Source organism: Pristiophorus japonicus, chromosome 5 (genome assembly GCF_044704955.1).
Source record: "Pristiophorus japonicus isolate sPriJap1 chromosome 5, sPriJap1.hap1, whole genome shotgun sequence".
NCBI lineage: Eukaryota > Metazoa > Chordata > Chondrichthyes > Pristiophoridae > Pristiophorus > Pristiophorus japonicus.
This window is the reverse complement of record NC_091981.1, coordinates 44,851,512-44,869,598: the sequence shown is the minus strand read 5'-3', so window position 1 is coordinate 44,869,598 and position 18,087 is coordinate 44,851,512. Positions and strand designations below refer to the sequence as shown.

Below are 18,087 nucleotides of genomic sequence, written 5' to 3'. Positions count from 1 at the left end.
CTTGTGGGGGAAAATAAAATATTTCAACTGTAGTAAGTTCATACCTCCTTGCTAATGATTCATAGCCTGCTTTACTAATTAGCCTTTCATAATTTTGAACACTTGTGTTAATATATCCCCTTAACCTTGTGTGCTGAATGCAAACTTTGTTTTTCAAGTTTGAGCAGCTTGCTGACTCACTTGATGTGAGGTGAGCTAATTTGTTCAGTTACACAAACTATTTGCAACATTATCCTGCTTCCTCAAAGTACTTATACACTCCATGTTATGCACCTAATTTTGTATTGTCAAAAAATGTTGATAATCCCTCTGTCCACATCCAAGTATTTTATGAAAATAGAAAACTAGCAAAGCCTCACCACTGAACCCTGCGGCACACCATTAGTTATACCTTTGATGTCTAAGAAACAGCCATTTAATCCTATAACCAGCATTTTACCCTCTAGCCATCTGTCTTATCATTGCCATTACTTTAATACCATGGACCTTAATCTTCAACAAATATCTTATGGCACTTTATCAAATGCTTTTTGGAAGTTCAACTGTACTGCAAGCACTGCATTTCCTTAGTTTGCATGCTCAGTAACATCAAAGAATTGAATTAATTAAGCATGCACTTTACAAACCCATGTTGACAGTCCTCGACCAGACCATATCTTTCCTTATATTCTCAAGCAGTTGTGGCTGTGCCTTCTGTTGCCTAGGCCCTAAGCTCTGGAATTACCTCCCTAAACCCCTCCACCTCCCTCTCCTTCAAGATGCTCCTTAAAACCTACCTCTTTGACCAAGCCTGCCCTAATTTCTACTTGCGTGGTTCTGTGCCAAATTTACTATCACTTAATACTCCTGTGAAGCGCCTGCGTTAAAGGCGCGATATAAATACAAGTTGTGTTTGCCTGCATTACAACACTGACTACACTTCAAAAGTACTTTATTGGTTGTGAAACACTGGAATGTTCTGAGAACATGGAAGGTGCTATATAAATGCAACTTGTATAGCTTTGTCTTCTCCCCTGCACTATTGACTTGATCTGTAACTGATCACTCACAATTTGCAAGTCTTCTGGGTAATGCACATCCCTGTCTCGCGTAAAAATAAAACGGGGAAGGTGGCTCAACCGTGGCTAACAAGGGAAATTAGGGATAGTGCTAAATCCAAGGAAGAGGCATATAAATTGGCCAGAAAAAGCAGCAAAGCTGAGGACTGGGAGAAATTTAGAATTCAGCAGAGAAGGACAAAGGGTTTAATTAGGAGGGGGAAAATAGAGTATGAGCAGAAGCTTGCAGGGAATATAAAAACTGACTGCAAAAGCTTCTATAGATATGTGAAGAGAAAAATATTAAAGACAAATGTAGGTCCCTTGCAGTCAGAATCAGGTAAATTTATAATGGGGAACAAAGAAATGGCAGACCAATTGAACAAATACTTTGGTTCTGTCTTTATTAAGGAAGACACTAATTATCTTCCAGAAATAATAAGGGACCGAGGATCTAGCGAGCAGGAGGAACTGAAGGAAATCCTTTATTAGCCAGGAAATTGTGTTGGGGAAATTGAAGGCCGATAAATCCCCAGGGCTTAATAGTCTGTATCCCAGTGTACTTAAGGAAGTGGCCTTAAAAATAGTGGATGCATTGGTGGTAATTTTCCAACATTCTATAGACTCTGGATCAGTTCCTATGGATTAGAGGGCAGCTAATGTAACTGCACTTTTTTTAAAAAGGGAGAGAGAAAACTGGGAATTATAGACCGGTTAGCCTGACATCGGTAGTGGGGAAAATGTTGGAATCAATTATTAAAGATGTAATAGCAGCGCATTTGGAAAGCAGTGACCGGATCGGTCCAAGTCAGCATGAATTTATGAAAGGGAAATCATGCTTGACAAATCTTCTACAATTTTTTGAGGATGTAACTAGTAGAGTGGACAAGGGAAAACCAGTGGATGTGTATTTGGACTTTCAAAAGGCTTTTGACCAGGTTCCCCACACGAGATTGGTGTGAAAAATTAACGCACATGGTATTGGGGGTAATGCATTGATGTGGATAGAGAACTGGTTGGCAGACAGGAAGCAAAGAGTAGGAATAAACTGGTCTTTTTCAGAATGGCAGGCAGTGACTAGTGGGGTATCACAAGGTTCAGTGCTGGGACCCCAGCTATTTACAATATACATTAATGATTTAGACGAAGGAATTGAATGTAATATATCCCAAGTTTGCCGATGACACAAAGCTGGGTGGTGGTGTGAGCTGTGAGGAGGACGCTAAGAGACTACAGGGTGACTTGGACAGGTTAGGTGAGTGGGCAAATACATGGTAGATGCAGTATAATGTAGATAAATGTTAGGTTATCCACTTTGGTGGCAGAATATTATCTGAACAGTGATATTAGGAAAAGGGGAGGTGTAACGAGACCTGGGTGTCATGGTACATCAGTTGGCATGCATATATATCAGGCGGTGAAGAAGGCAAATGGCATGTTGGCCTTCATAGCGAGAGGATTTGAGTATAGGAGCAGGGAGGTCATACTGCAGTTGTACAGGGCCTTGGTGTGGCCACACCTTGAATATTGTGTACAGTTTTGGTCTCCTAATCTGAGGAAGGACATTCTTGCTATTGAGGGAGTGCAGTGAAAGTTCATCAGACTGATGCCTGGGATGGCAGGACTGACATATGAAGAAAGACTGGATAGACTAGGCTTTTATTCACTGGAATTTAGAAGAATGAGAGGGGATATCATAGAAACATAAAATTCTGAAGTGATTGGACAGGTTAGATGCAGGAAGAATGTTCACTATGTTGGGGAAGTCCAGAACCAGGGGGTCACAGTCTAAGGATAAGGGGTAAGCCATTTAGGACTAAGATGAAGAGAAACGTCTTCACTGAGAATTATGAAGCTGTGGAATTCTCTAGCACAATAAGTTGTTGAGGCTAGTTTGTTAGATATATTCAAAAGGGAGTTAGATATGGTCATTACGGCTAAATGGATCAAGGCGTATGGAGCGAAAGCAGGAATGGGGTACTGAAGTTGTATGATCAGCCATGATCATATTGAATGGTGGTGCAGGCTCGAAGGGCCGAATGGCCTTCTCCTGCACCCATTTTCTATGTTTCTATATAATTTGGATATCTTAAGTCTATATGGGATAAGATCAGTTCACTATCTGAACTAAAAGAGGCAGATATAGTGTGATTAAATATTACCTAAAAAGATAATGAACTAATTTCTGGTTGAGCCCAAAATGTTGAATGATCCAAAGTATTTTAAGAATTGCGGCTCCTTTTCTATAGTGTCCTATTTACAGCCAAGGCTTTCAAACATTTGTGGGGAACTCCTGGCAAATATTGACAAGGAATCCCCTGTATTTACTTCCCAAAGGAAATTCAACTACCCAAAGGAAAATGGTGGTGTTACTGCACAAAATATGTTTAAGTATACAACAGACATAATTTAAGTCACTAGATATGGAAAACAATACTGCTGACCGGACAGAAATTGAATGAAGTTGTGGAGCTCAGAATCTCTAGGGTGCACGGATATCGATTTGATGGGCTAGATTTTGCAGTTACCATCGTTAGTTATATTTGCACTTTCTCAGATTTTCTACAGGCTTTTGTACAGGAGGTACCTGTTGGCCAACATTACGAAAGACACCGCACCCTCTACAGAGCATCTGCGACCTGAGTGAAGAAGGAAAACAACTGTATAGCCCAAAAATTGAAGTCTGAGGCTTCCTGTGGGCGGATGCCTCTGACTGAAATTTTTTTTAACGAAAATACCTAGTGATCCCAGAGGATCGTAGACTTGCGCTCCAAGGCCTAGCTGCGCAGTCCAGCGTACAGGCCCATATCTTCCAGGAACATTTGCATATTGCTGGAAGACGTGGGTCTGGACTACCAATCACAATGTAGTATTCTCATAGCAATGGGAGCTCCTAGCTCCCATTATTAACAATGAGGATACCCCCTAAAATCAAATAAAACACCAACATAAATTTAAAAAACACTTCATTTTCTTTTAATGCAATTTCTATTAATTTAATGTTTGAGAAATATTTTTTTTTAAATAAAAAAAATGTTTTAAGTGTTTAAAGTAAACTTGCCTTCATAGATGGGTTTTTAATATAAAAATGTAAACATTTAATTTTTCTATGTTTTAAAACTCTTACATTGGTAAAAGTTTGAAGGACATTCGTTGGGCAAGAGTTGGGCAAATAGCCCAAATCACCGCCTGTGAATGTCCTATCTGGGTGCATGTGATCTGGGATTGCAAAAGCTGATTCTCGGCACATGCGCATCGCACGCCGAGAACTGGCATTTGCGAGGCCTCGGAGTGCGTGTGCACATTGTACGCACCCGGAGAGGCCGCAGTTTTCAGGGCACATCTTAACCAACCAGACTGAAGGATTGTTAATGGCTAACGCAGAGTCTGAAGCAGGAAGAGTAAACACAATTTAAATCTCCAACAATAAATATAAATCTGAAGGAATGACACCACACTTGTAAAAGCTCATTTTCAATGCCAGAGAGGTTATTTGGCAGTAATTCATACATACCTTGCTCTTAAAAAGGTAATTGCATTGTAATGAACAAGCCCTAACTTTTCTGCCGAAATGAATCCATATGTATCAGGTAAGTACAGCAACTAATATGACAGGGGGATGGGAACCTATGCAGGGAGACAGAAGGAAATAAAATGGGGGCAGAAGCAAAAGATAGGAGAATAGTAAAAGTGGAGGGCAGAGAAACCCAAGGCAAAAATCAAAAAGGGCCACATTACAGCAAAATTCTAAAGGGACAAAGAGTGTTCTAAAGACAAGCCTGAAGGCTCTGTGCTTCAATGCGAGAAGTATTCGTAATAAGGTGGACGAATTAACTGCGCAGGCAGCTATTAACGATTATGATATAATTGGGATTACGGAGACATGGCTCCAGGATTACCAAGGCTGGGAACTCAAACAGCCAGGGGTATTCAACATTCAGGAAGGATAGACAGAAAGAAAAAGGAGGTGGGGTAGCATTGCTGGTTGAGGAGGAAATTTACGCAATAGTAAGAAAGGACATTAGCTTGGATGATGTGGAATCTGTATGGGTAGAGCTGCGGAATACTAAAGGGCAGAAAACTCTAGTGGGAATTGTGTACAGACCACCAAACAGTAGTAGTGAGGTTGGGGACAGCATCAAACAAGAAATTTGGGATGCGTGCAATAAAGGTACAGCAGTTATCATGGACGACTTTAATCTACATATAGATTGGGCGAACCAAACTGGTAGCAATGCGGTGGAGGAGGATTTCTTGGAGTGTATTAGGGATCACTTTCTGGACCAATATGTCGAGGGACCAACTAGAAAGCTAGCCATCCTAGACTGGGTGTTGTGCAATGAGAGAGGGCTAATTAGCAATCTTGTTGTGCAAGGCCCCCTGGGGAAGAGTGACCATAATATGGTAGAATTCTTAATTAAGGTGGAGAGCGACAGTTTTAATTCAGAGACTAGGGTCCTGAACTTTAAGGAAAGGTAACTTCGATGATATGAGGCGTGAATTGGCTAGGATAGACTGGCAAATGATACTTAAAGGGTTGATAGTGGCTAGGCAATGGCAGACATTTATAGATTACATGGATGAACTGCAAAAATTGTACATCCCTGTCTAGAGTTTTAAAAAAAAAGGGGGGGGGGGGAAGGTAGCTCAACCGTGGCTAACAAGGGAAATTAGGGATAGTGTTAAATCCAAGGAAGAGGTATATAAATTGGCCAGAAAAAGCAGCAAACCTGAGGACTGGGAGAAATTCAGAATTAATTTTAGGAGGACAAAGGCTCTAATTAGGAGGGGGAAAATAAAGTATGAGAGGAAGCTTGCTGGGGACATAAAAACTGACTGCAAAAGCGTCTATAGATATGTGAGGAGAAAAAGATTAGTGAATACCAACGTAGGTCCTTTGCAGTCAGAATCATGTGAATTTATAATGGGGAACAAAGTGGTGGCAGACCAATTGAACAAATATTTCGGATCTATTTTCACTAAGGAAGACACAAATAACCTTCTGGAAATACTAGGGGTACGAGGGTCGAGTGAAAAGGAGGAACTGAAGGAAATCCTTTAGTCAAGAAATTGTGTTAGGGAAATTGAAGGCTGATAAATCCCCAGGCCCTGATGGTCTGCATCCCAGAGTACTTAAGGAAGTGGCCCTAGAAATAGTAGATGCATTGGTGATCATTTTCCAACATTTTATTGACTCTGGATTAGTTCCTATGGACTGGAGGGTAGCTAATGTAACATCACTTTTTTAAAAAGGAGGGAGAGAGAAAACAGGGAATTATAGACCGGTTAGCCTGACATCGGTGGTGGGGAAAATGTTGGAATCAATTATTAAAGATGAAATAGCAGCAGCGCATTTGGAAAGCAGTGACAGGATCGGTCCAAGTCAGCATGGATTTATGAACGGGAAATCATGCTTGACAAATCTTCTAGAATTTTTTGAGGATTTAACTAGTAGAGTGGACAAGGGAGAACCAGTGTATGTGGTGTATTTGGACTTTCAAAAGGCTTTTGACAAGGTCCCACATAAGAGATTAGTGTGCAAAATTAAAGCATATGGTATTGGGGGTAATGTATTGATGTGGATAGAGAACTGGTTGGCAGACAGGAAGCAGAGAGTTGGAATAAACAAGTCCTTTTCAGAATGGCAGGCAGTGACCAGTGGGTTGTTGCAGGGTTCACTGCTGGGACCCCAGCTATTTACAATATACATCAATTGATTTAGATGAAAGAATAGAATGTAATATCTCCAAGTTTGCAGATGACATTAAGCTGGGTGGTGGTGTGAGCTGTGAAGAAGATGTTAAGAGGCTGCAGGGTGACTTGGACAGGTTAGGTGAGTGGGCAAATGCATGGCAGATGCAGTATAATGTGGATAAATGTGAGATTAACCACTGGTGGCAAAAACAGGAAGACAGAATATTATCTGAATGGTGACAGGTTAGGAAAAGGGGGAGGTGCAACGAGACTGGGTGTTATGGTACATCAGTCATTGAAGTTTGTCATGCAGGTACAGCAGGCGATGAAGAAGGCAAATAGCATGTTGGCCTTCATAGCTAGATGATTTGAGTACAGGAGCAGGGAGGTCTTACTGCAGTTGTATAGAGCCTTGGTGAGGCTACACCTGGAATATTGTGTTCAATTTTGATCTCCGAATCTGAGGAAGGATGTTCTTGCTATTGAGGGAGTACAGCGAAGGTCCACCAGATTGATTCCTGGGATGACAGGACTGACATATGAGGAGAGATTGGATCAACTGGGCTTGTATCCATTGGCATTTAGAAGAAGAGAAGGGATCTCGTAGAAACATATAAAATTCTGACTGAATTGGACAAGTTAGTGGCAGGAAGAATGTTCCATTGCTGGGGAGTTGCAGAACCAGGGATCACAGTCTAAGGATAAGGGGTAGCCATTTAGGATCGAGATGAGGAGACACTTCTTCACTCAGAGAATGGTTAACCTGTGGAATTCTTTACCGCAGAAAGATGTTGAGGCCAGTTTGTTGGATATATTCAAAAGGGAGTTAGATATGGCCCTTGCGGCCAAAGGGATCAAGGGGTATGGAGAGAAAGCAGGAAAGGGGTACTGAGGCTGAATGATTAGCCATGATCTTATCGAATGGTAGTGCAGGCTCGAAGGGCCGAATGGCCTGCTCCTGCACCTAATTTCTATATTTCTATGTTTCACGTTCAGTGTCTTTGAATGGTGAGACAGCGAGATGCTGTTGTCGCGCAGCTTTTGAAGGAATGGAGCAACTCGGATAGCAATTTCCTGATTTCCATGTTTAACTGCGGATGAAGTTGCTGTCCGATTTTCACGTAAATAATGGTGAACAATGTTAGTCTCACCATTACTTCTACCGCAAAATCCGGCCCATTGTATTTTACTTCACTTATTTTCTTTCTTTGCGTTGCTGGCATGGTTAGATGTTGCACCTTTTTGGAAAGTAAGCAAATTGAAACAAATGATTGAACGAACACAAGTTTGCGCTGCACCGACACAAGTTACCTCCCAACAGAACCAGTTTGGCTGAGCAGATCAACATCAACTTGTTGATGTCAACTTAATCCACCCCCGTTGCTAAGTGAGTTGCCATAACTAGCCCCATTTATTGTTAGCGATTTGATGACGTGCCCTGCTTTTTAAGCCGTGCTAAAATGACAATTTGCGTGTGATTGAGGCGGGGGAAAAAATTGCAAATCAGAATTGACTGAAACCGAGCCTGAACACGTTGAGTTCCCGGGTTCACCAAATTGCACCATGCCAGGAAAGAATTTGGGGTTTTAAACTCCAAAGTCAGTGTGACCCAATCCAAACCGCTGCAACAGGCCTGTCATATTGTAGTGAGCAACCGGAAGGAAAATCAAGTCGGAGCATTTTAGAGTAAAAAGGAGAGCGCGAGCGGAAGGGAAAGAAGCGGATTTAAAAAGCGCAGCGAAGCGAGCCAGTCCCCGGAGCGCGTGGAGGCCGTTTCCATGGACACGCGGCGCTTGAATTGTACACGGAGAGCAGCGCGAGCCCAACTGCCGGCGTCTCCAGAGAGAGTGAGTAACAGCAATTTACCCAATATACAGCAATACAACGGTAAGAAATACACATATAATATGGAGCAATAAACTCGCGAATACAACGGTAAGAAATATATATATAATATAGAGAAATAAACCGTGTACACTACGATAAGAAATATATACAATAGACAACTAAAGTGTTTATTCAACGGTAAGAAATATATACAATAGGGAGAAATAAACCGCGTATACAACGGTCATTGCGGCACAGAAGGAGGCCATTCGGCCCATCGAGTCCATGCCGGCTCTCTGTAGAGCGATCCAGTCAGTCCAGTTCCCCCCCCCCCCCCCCCCGCCCGCTCTATCCCCATAGCCGTACAATTTTATTTCCCTCAAGTGCCTATCCAATTTCTTTTTGACATCATTGATAATCTTGGTTTCCACCACCTTCGTCGCAGCGAGTTCCAGGTCATTGCAACTCGCTGCCGTAAAAAAGTTCTTCTGTCCCCCCTGTATATCTTGCCTAAAACCTTAAATCTGTGTCTCCTATTCCTTGTACCATCAGCTAATGGGAATAGCCTTTCTCTGTCTACCTTATCCAAACCCGTCATAATTGTTATTTCTTGAATAAAGAATCTGACCAGATACTGTAAGCTCAAAGTAATGTGTGACCATAGTCCTTTCTGACAGATCTCCAGAGTGCCACTCCAGCCTGTGAGGCCTCCTTATGTGCAGGTTCTCCCAAGGGATTGTGGGATCCCTTGGGACTCCAGGTGATGAGCCCTCTGGTGGTTAAACAAGGTATTTACAGGTTTAAATATATAACAATAATCTTGTACACCTTTTATCAAATCTCCCCTCAACCTCCTTTGCTCCAAGGAGAACAACCCCAGCTTGCCATACCTAACTGTGTAGCTAAAATCTCTCATTCCTGGAACCATTCTGGTAAATCTCCCCTGCACCATCTGAAGGACCTTCACATCCTTCCGAAAGTGTGGTGATCAGAACTGGATGCAGTACTCTAGTTGTGGTCTAACCAGAGCTTTATAAAGGTTCAGCATAACTTCCCTGTTTTTGTACTCAATACCTCTATTTAGGAAACCCAAGATTCCATATGCTCTCTCAGTATGTCCTGCCACCTTCAAAGATCTATGCACATGGAACCTCATGTCCCTCTGTCCCTGCATACTCTTTAAAACTGTGCAATGAATCTATATTGCCTCTCTCTATCCTTTCTGCCAAAATGCACCATCTCACATTTCTCTCTATTAAATTCCATCTGCCACTTGTCTGCCCATTCTGATAGCCTATCTATGTCCTGTTAGAAACATAGAAACATAGAAAATAGGTGCAGGAGCAGGCCATTCAGCCCTTCTAGCCTGCACCGCCATTCAATGAGTTCATGGCTGAACAGGAAACTTCAGTACCCACTTCCTGCTTTCACGCCATACCCCTTGATCCCCCGAGTAGTAAGGATTTCATCTAACTCCCTTTTGAATATATTTAGTGAATTGGCCTCAACTACTTCCTGTGGTAGAGAATTCCACAGGTTCACCACTCTCTGGGTGAAGAAGTTTCTCCTTATCTCGGTCCTAAATGGCTTACCCCTTATCCTTAGACTGTGACCCCTGGTTCTGGACTTCCCCAACATTGGGAACATTCTTCCTGCATCCAACCTGTCCAAACCCGTCAGAATTTTAAATGTTTCTATGAGGTCCCCTCTCACTCTTCTGAACTCCAGTGAATACAAGCCCAGTTGATCCAGTCTTTCTTGATAGGTCAGTCCCACCATCCCGGGAATTAGTCTGGTGAATCTTCGCTGCACTCCCTCAATAGCAAGAATGTCCTTCCTCAAGTTAGGAGACCAAAACTGTACACAATACTCCAGGTGTGGCCTCACCAAGGCCCTGTACAACTGTAGCAACACCTCCCTGCCCCTGTACTCAAATCCCCTCGCTATGAAGGCCAACATGCCATTTGCTTTCTTAACCGCCTGCTGTACCTGCATGCCAACCTTCAATGACTGATGTACCATGACACCCAGGTCTCGTTGCACCTTCCCTTTTCCTAATCTGTCACCATTCAGATAATAGTCTGTCTCTCTGTTTTTACCACCAAAGTGGATAACCTCACATTTATCCACATTATACTTCATCTGCCACGCATTTGCCCACTCACCTAACCTATCCAAGTCACTCTGTAGCCTCATAGCATCCTCCTCGCAGCTCACACTGCCACCCAACTTAGTGTCATCCGCAAATTTGGAGATACTACATTTAATCCCCTCGTCTAAATCATTAATGTACAATGTAAACAGCTGGGGCCCCAGCACAGAACCCTGCGGTACCCCACTAGTCACTGCCTGCCATTCCGAAAAGTACCCATTTACTCCTACTCTTTGCTTCCTGTCTGACAACCAGTTCTCAATCCACGTCAGCACACTACCCCCAATCCCATGTGCTTTAACTTTGCACATTAATCTCCTGTGTGAGACCTTGTCGAAAGCCTTCTGAAAGTCCAAATATACCACATCAACTGGTACTCCTTTGTCCACTTTATTGGAAACATCCTCAAAAAATTCCAGAAGATTTGTCAAGCATGATCTCCCTTTCACAAATCCATGCTGACTTGGACCTATCATGTCACCATTTTCCAAATGCGCTGCTATGACATCCTTAATAATTGATTCCATCATTTTACCCACTACTGAGGTCAGGCTGACCGGTCTATAATTCCCTGCTTTCTCTCTCCCTCCTTTTTTAAAAAGTGGGGTTACATTGGCTACCCTCCACTCGATAGGAACTGATCCAGAGTCAATGGAATGTTGGAAAATGACTGTCAATGCATCCGCTATTTCCAAGGCCACCTCCTTAAGTACTCTGGGATGCAGTCCATCAGGCCCTGGGGATTTATCGGCCTTCAATCCCATCAATTTCCCCAACACAATTTCCCGACTAATAAAGATTTCCCTCAGTTCCTCCTCCTTAATAGACCCTCTGACCACTTTTATATCCGGAAGGTTGTTTGTGTCCTCCTTAGTGAATACTGAACCAAAGTACTTGTTCAATTGGTCTGCCATTTCTTTGTTCCCCGTTATGACTTCCCCTGATTCTGACTGCAGGGGACCTACGTTTGTCTTTACTAACCTTTTTCTCTTTACATACCTATAGAAACTTTTGCAATCTGCCTTAATGTTCCCTGCAAGCTTCTTCTCGTACTCCAGTTGCAGTCGATATCATCCTCACTGTTTGTCACATCTCCAAGTTTGGTCTTATCGGCAAATTTTGAAATTTTGCTCTGTATTCCAATATCCAAGTCATATATATCAGAAAAGGCAGTGGTCCTAACACTGACCCTTGGGGAACACCACTGTCTACCATCCTCCAGTCTGAAAAACAACCATTTACCACAACTCGCTGTTTTCTGTCAAGCCAATTTCTTATCCATGCTGACACTGACCCTCCTATTCTATGAACCTCAACTTTGTCAAATGCTTTCTTAAAATCCATATAGACAACATCCACTGCACTCTCTTCATCAACCTTCTCTGTTACTTCATCAAAAAATTCAATCTGATTAGTCAAACACGATCTGCCTTTCACAAATCCATGCTAGCTCTCCTTAATTGACTTAAACCTCTCCAAGTGCCTGTTAATTTTTTTCCCTGATTATTGTTTCTAAAACCTTACCCACCACTGATGTTAAACTGACCATAGTAACTGGGATTGTCCTTTCACCCTTTCTTGAACAAGGGTGTCACATTTGCCACTTTCCAATCCTCTGGCACCTCCCCCGCATCTAAGGAAGATTGGAAGATCTTCTGCTATCTCCATCCTCACTTCCCTTAGCAACCTGGGATGCAAGCCATCTGGACCAGGCGACTTATCCATTCTAAGCATATTCAGCCTTTCCAGTACATCCTGCCTATCAATTTTCACCCCATCCATTACCTCTACCATCTCCGCATATTTTGTCAACATCCTCATCCTTTGTAAATACCGATACAAAGTACTCATTAAGTATTCTAGCCTTGTACTGCGCCTCTAAGCACATATCACCTTCTTTGTCTCTAATAGGCCCCACCCACCTCTTATTACCCACTTACTATTTACATGCCGGTAGAAGATTTTTGAGTTCCCTTTCATTCTATTCTCATATTCTCTCTTCGCCAGTCTTATTCTGCTCTTCACTTCCCCTTTCAACTTATTGTATTTGGCCTGGTTCTCACTTGAAGAATTCACCTGACATGCATGATGTACCCTCTTTTTCTGTTTCATCATATTCTCTATCTCCCTCGTCATCTAAGGAGCCCTGGCTTTGGTTCCCCTACCGTTCCCTCTTGTTGGAATGTACCTAGCATGTACCTGAAACATCTCCTCCTTAAAGATCACCCATTGTTTCGTTACAGTTTTTCCTGTCAATCTTTGGTTCCATTTTACCCTGGCTAGTTCCCCTCTCATCCCATTGAAGTTAGTCTTCTTCCAATTTAGAAGTTCCACTTTAGATTGTTCCTTGCTCTTCTCCATTACTAATCTAAATCTTGGGATGCAATGAACACTCTTTCCCAAGTGTTCTCCCACAGACACTTGGTCCACTTGGCCCACCTCATCCCCCAGCACCAGATCCAGCAATGCCTCCTTTCTAGTTGGGCTGAGAACATACTGGTCAAGGAAGTTCTGAACACATTTCAGAAATTCTTGCCCCTCCTTTCCCTTTACTCCAACATTATCCCAATTGATATTTGGGTAATTAAAGTCACCCAATATCACCACTCTATTGTTCTTGCAAGAAACATATACAATAGAGAAATACATTAACTGCATATACACAACAACAACTTATAGTTATATAGCATCTTTAACGTAGTGAAATGTCCCAAGGTACTTCACTATGAGATAAAAAATTTGACACCGAGCTACACAAGGAGAAATTAGGGCAGGTGACCAAAAGCTTGGTCAAAGAGGTAGGTTACAAAGAGCATCTTCAAGGAGGAAAGAGAGGCGGAGGGGTTCAGGGATGGAATTCCAGGGCTTAGGGCCTGCGCAACAGAAGGCACAGCCACCAATAGTTGAGCGATTATAATCAGGGATGCTCAAGAGGGCACAATTAGAGGAGCGCAGACATCTCGGGGGTTGTTGGGCTGGAGGAGATTACAGAGATAGGGAGGGCGAGGCCATAGAGAGATTTGAAAACAAGGATGAGAATTTTGAAATTTAGGAGTTGCTTAACCAGAAGCCAATGTAGGTCAGTGAGCACAGGGATGATGGGTGAGCCGGACTTGGTGCGAGTTAGGATACGGGCACCAAGTTTTGGTTCACCTCTAGTTTACGTAGGGTAGAAGTTGGGAGGCCAGCCAGGATTGTGTTGGAATAATCAAGTCTAGAGGTAACAAAGGCATGGATGAGGGCTTCACCAGCGGATGATCTGAGGCAAGGGCGGAGATGGGTGATGTTACGGATGTGGAAATAGGTGGTCTTAGTTATGCTGCGGATATGTGGTCGAAAGCTCATTTTAGGGTCAAATATGACACCAAGGTTGTGAACAGCCGAGTTCAGCCTCACACAGAAGTTGGGGGAGGGGGATGGAGTCAGTGGCTAGGGAACAGAGTTTGTGATAGGGACCGAAAACAATGACTTCGGTCTTCACAATGTTCAATTGGAGAACTTTTCTGCTCATCCAGAACTGGATGTCGGACAAGCAGTCTAAAAATTTGGAGACCGTGGAGGGGTCGAGAGAAAAGGTAGAGCTGAGTGTACATGTGGAAACTGATGCTGTATTTTCAGATGATGTCGCCAAGGGGCAACATATAGATGAGAAACAGGAGGGGGCCAAGGATAGATCCTTGGGGGACACCAGAGGTATAGATGCGAGGCGAGAAGAGAAGCCATTGCAGGTGATTCTCTGGCTACAATTAGAAAGATAAGAATGGAACCAGGCGAGTGCAGTCCACCCAGCTGAACGACAGTTGAGAAGCGTTGGAGAAGGATAGAGTGGTCAACCGTGTCAAAGGCTGCAGAGAAGTCAAGAAGGACGAGGAGGGATAGTTTGCCTTTGTCAGTCACAAAGGATGTCATTTGTGACTTTGATGAGAGCCGTTTCGGTACTATGGCAGGCGCGGAAACCGGATTAGAGGGATTCAACCATAGAATTGTGGGAAAGTTGGGCACAGATTTGGGATGCGACAATATGTTCAAGGACTTTGGAGAGGAAAGGGAGGTTGGAGATGGGGTGGTAGTTTGCAAGGACAGTGGGGTCGAGCATTGTTTTTTTGAGGAGAGGGGTGATGATGGCAGATTTAAGGGAAAGCGGGACAGTACTGAGGAGAGAGAAATGTCAGCTAACATGAGAGCCAGAAAAGGAAGTTGGGTGGTCAGCAGTTTAGTGGGTATAGGGTCAACGGAGCAGGAAGTGGGACTCATGAACAGGATGAGCTCGGAAAGGACTTGAGCGGAGATCGGAGAGCAACTGGAGATAGATGTGTGGTCAAGGCGAGGGCAGGGGTGATCCTTAGAGGAAGTTTGGCCTGGTGGTCTAGGGGAAGGAAAGGAAAAGGTAGAGGCGGCTGAAAGGATGGTCTCAATCTTAGAGACAAAGAAGTCCATGAGTTCTTCACACTTATTGTCGGAGGTGAGGGTGGAGACTGGGGAGAGGGGTTTAAAAAGACGGTTAGCAGTGGAGAATAGAAGCTGGGTTTTAACTTTACATTCCAAAATGATTCTGGAATAGTGACCAATTTTGGCAGACGAGAGCAGGACCTGATAATGCTTCATGTGATCCAGCTAGATCTGGCGGTGAATGGCTAAACCAGTTGTCCGCCATATCCGTTCAAGTCTGCGTCAGTTGGACTTAAGAGAGCAAAGATCAGGCTGTACCAAGGGGAACGGCCAGGGTGAGAGAGAGTAATTGTTTTATCAGGGACTAGGGCATCAAAGGTGGTGGTGAGGGTATAATTAAGCAGATCGGTAGCTGCAGAAATGTCATGGTGAATGTAGGGCCAAAGGCTGGACAGTTGGGAGTTGATAAGTGTTGTTGGGAGAGAGTTTTTTCCAAGGGCGGAAAGGACCCCGCACCGGCTCGCACCTATCTCGGGCCAAAAGGACCCCGCATTGGCTCGCACATATCCTGGGCCGAAAGGACCCCGTACCGCTGCCATCCCAGGCCGAAAGGACTTCACACCGGCACGCATTACTGCTTTGGCTGAGATTAAGGCACTGGAGATTGGATGGTGTCCATGCATTCATACTAAGTGAGCCAGAGCCTCCAGAAGAGGAGGAGAGAAAATAAGGAGGGGCGGGGGAAAAAAAAGAGAAGTTTAAGGGCCCAAGTTTCCACATGATTTGCGCCTGATTTTTAGGAGCAATTGGTGGAGAACGGACTATTTTAGAAATCGCAATTCTCCACATTTTTTTTTTTGCCGTTCTAGTGAGGTAGAACAGTTCTACTTTGGAACAGAATTGTTTCTTCAAAAGGGGGCGTGTCCGGCCACTGACGCCTGATTTCAAAGTTTCCACAGTGAAAACGTACTCCAAACTAAAGTAGAATGGAGCAAGTGAAGATTTTTGTAGAACTGAAAAAACCTGTTCTACACATTAAAAAATCAGGCGCAGGTTACAAATTAAGCGTCCGGGGGGGGGGGGAAGGGAAGTCATTAAATTCTACAATCAATCCTTATTTATACTTCTACAAATATTATACAAATAAATCCAACCTGAATAAACATTTATAAGCAAAGAAAAGATTAAATAAACCATCTTCCTACCTGTGTGAAAGTGCTTCAGCCATCGTTCGTTCCCGCGGGGGCTGGGGAAGGAAACCGCCGTTTGTTGCCGTGGAGGGGAAGGAGACAGCGGTTTGTTGCCGCCGCGGAGGGAAGGGAGGGGAAGGAGACAGCGGTTTGTTGCCGTGGAGGGGAGGGAGGGGAAGGAGACAGCGGTTTGTTGCCGCCGTGGAGGGGAGGAAGGGGGAGGAAACCGCCATTTGTTGCCGTGGAGGGTGGGGAGGGGAAGGAGACAGTGAGAAGGGTAGCCTCAGTGCTGATGTGCTGATGGCAATGTGCTTTTATTAAAAAATGTTCAAAGATTAAACAGCTACAAAGAACTACAAAAATGGCCGAGTGCCAATGTTTCCTTCACACTGCGTGTGCGCGAATGCTCCAACGCGCACGCGCAGCGTTGCCGGCAGGAAAAAAACTAATTTAAATAGTACCCGCCCCCTCCCACTTACAAAATCGGCGCCGCGCCAAACAAACAAGGAGCTGCAAAGCGCTCGAGAATAGCGCGTTTTTTTTCTGGCGCCGTTTTAAGCGCGAAAAACAGGCGCCCAGTTCAGAGAGGTGCCCGTTTTGTATCCTGTGGAAACTTGGGCCCTATATGTTACAAATCCTGTGGGTTGCTCATGATAAGTCAAATAATACACAGGCGGGCCGGTGCGGGGTCCTTTCGGCCCGGGATGGCAGCGGTTTCAGTTTCCAGCCCAGCCTCAACCCTTTTTCCAACCTCAGCCCTTCTGAGTGTCCCTCGTTATCCGAGCAACATCCAGTTTTTGGCGCAGGCCTTAAGCTCCACCCACAAGGCTTAAGGCCAATCTGCGCCGTTCCAAATTTGAAGTCAATTTCGGTGAAACTTGGATTTTTTGGGGGCGCATTTTGGGCCACTAAAAAATCGGACGTGCCTCTTCAACTGCACCAAAAATCACCCATGTGGAAAATTGAGCCCCATGGGAGGTACGTGTCATGCTCCTCCTGTGCTATATGGGAACTCAGAGCGTTTCCAGTGTCCCTGATGACTACATGTGCGGGAAGTGTATCCTGCTGCAGCTCCTACAGACCGCAGTGCGGCACTGGAGCTGCGGGTGGATTCACTCTGGAGCATCCGCGATGCTGAGGGTGCCGTGAATAGCATGTTTAGTGAGTTGGTCATACCGCAGGTAAAGGTTACACAGACAGATAGGGAATGGGTGACCAGCAGGAAGAGCAGTGGAAAGAGGGTAGTGCAGGGGTCCCCTGTGGTCATCCCCCTCCAAAACAGAAACACCGTTTTGGGTACTGTTGGGGGGGGATGACTCATAGGGGAGGGCAGCAGCAGCCAAGTTCATGGCACCGTGGGTGGCTCTGCTGCACAGGAGGGCAGGAAAAAGAGTGGGAGAGCTATAGTGGTAGGGGATTCTATTGTAAGGGGAATAGATAGACGTTTCTGCGGCTGCAATCGAGACTCCAGGATTGTATGTTGCCTCCCTGGTGCAAGGGTCAAGGATGTCTCGTAGCGGCTGCAGGACATTTTGGACGGTGAGGGTGAACAGCCAGTTGTCGTGATGCATATAGGTACCAATGATATAGGTTTAAAAAAAAGGATGAGGTCCTACAAGCTGAATTTAGGGAGCTAGGAGTTAAATTAAAAAGTAGGACCTCAAAGGTAGTAATCTCAGGATTGCTACCAGTGCCAAGTGCTAGTCAGAGTAGGAATTGCAGGATAGCTCAGATGAAGAGTGGTGCAGAAGGGAGGGATTCAAATTCCTCAGACATTGGAACCGATTCTGGGGGACGT

General features: G+C 44.2%; 1 protein-coding gene across 5 annotated transcripts in view; it reads left to right on the top strand.

The window, feature by feature from the left end:
• Window positions 1-8,219: 8,219 nt before the first annotated feature.
• The window catches only part of LOC139263792 (uncharacterized protein C7orf57-like), a 194,314-nt gene continuing 184,446 nt past the window's right edge, over window positions 8,220-18,087 (top strand). For 2 of the 5 annotated variants that reach the window (XM_070879845.1, XM_070879844.1), the window contains exon 1: window positions 8,220-8,619. In XM_070879845.1, the coding sequence (XP_070735946.1) occupies window positions 8,510-8,619 (110 nt within the window). In that variant the 5' untranslated portion in view covers window positions 8,220-8,509. Of the gene's footprint in view, window positions 8,667-18,087 lie in introns of all 5 variants that reach the window. The other 3 variants (XM_070879848.1, XM_070879846.1, XM_070879847.1) reach the window with 2 other exon arrangements.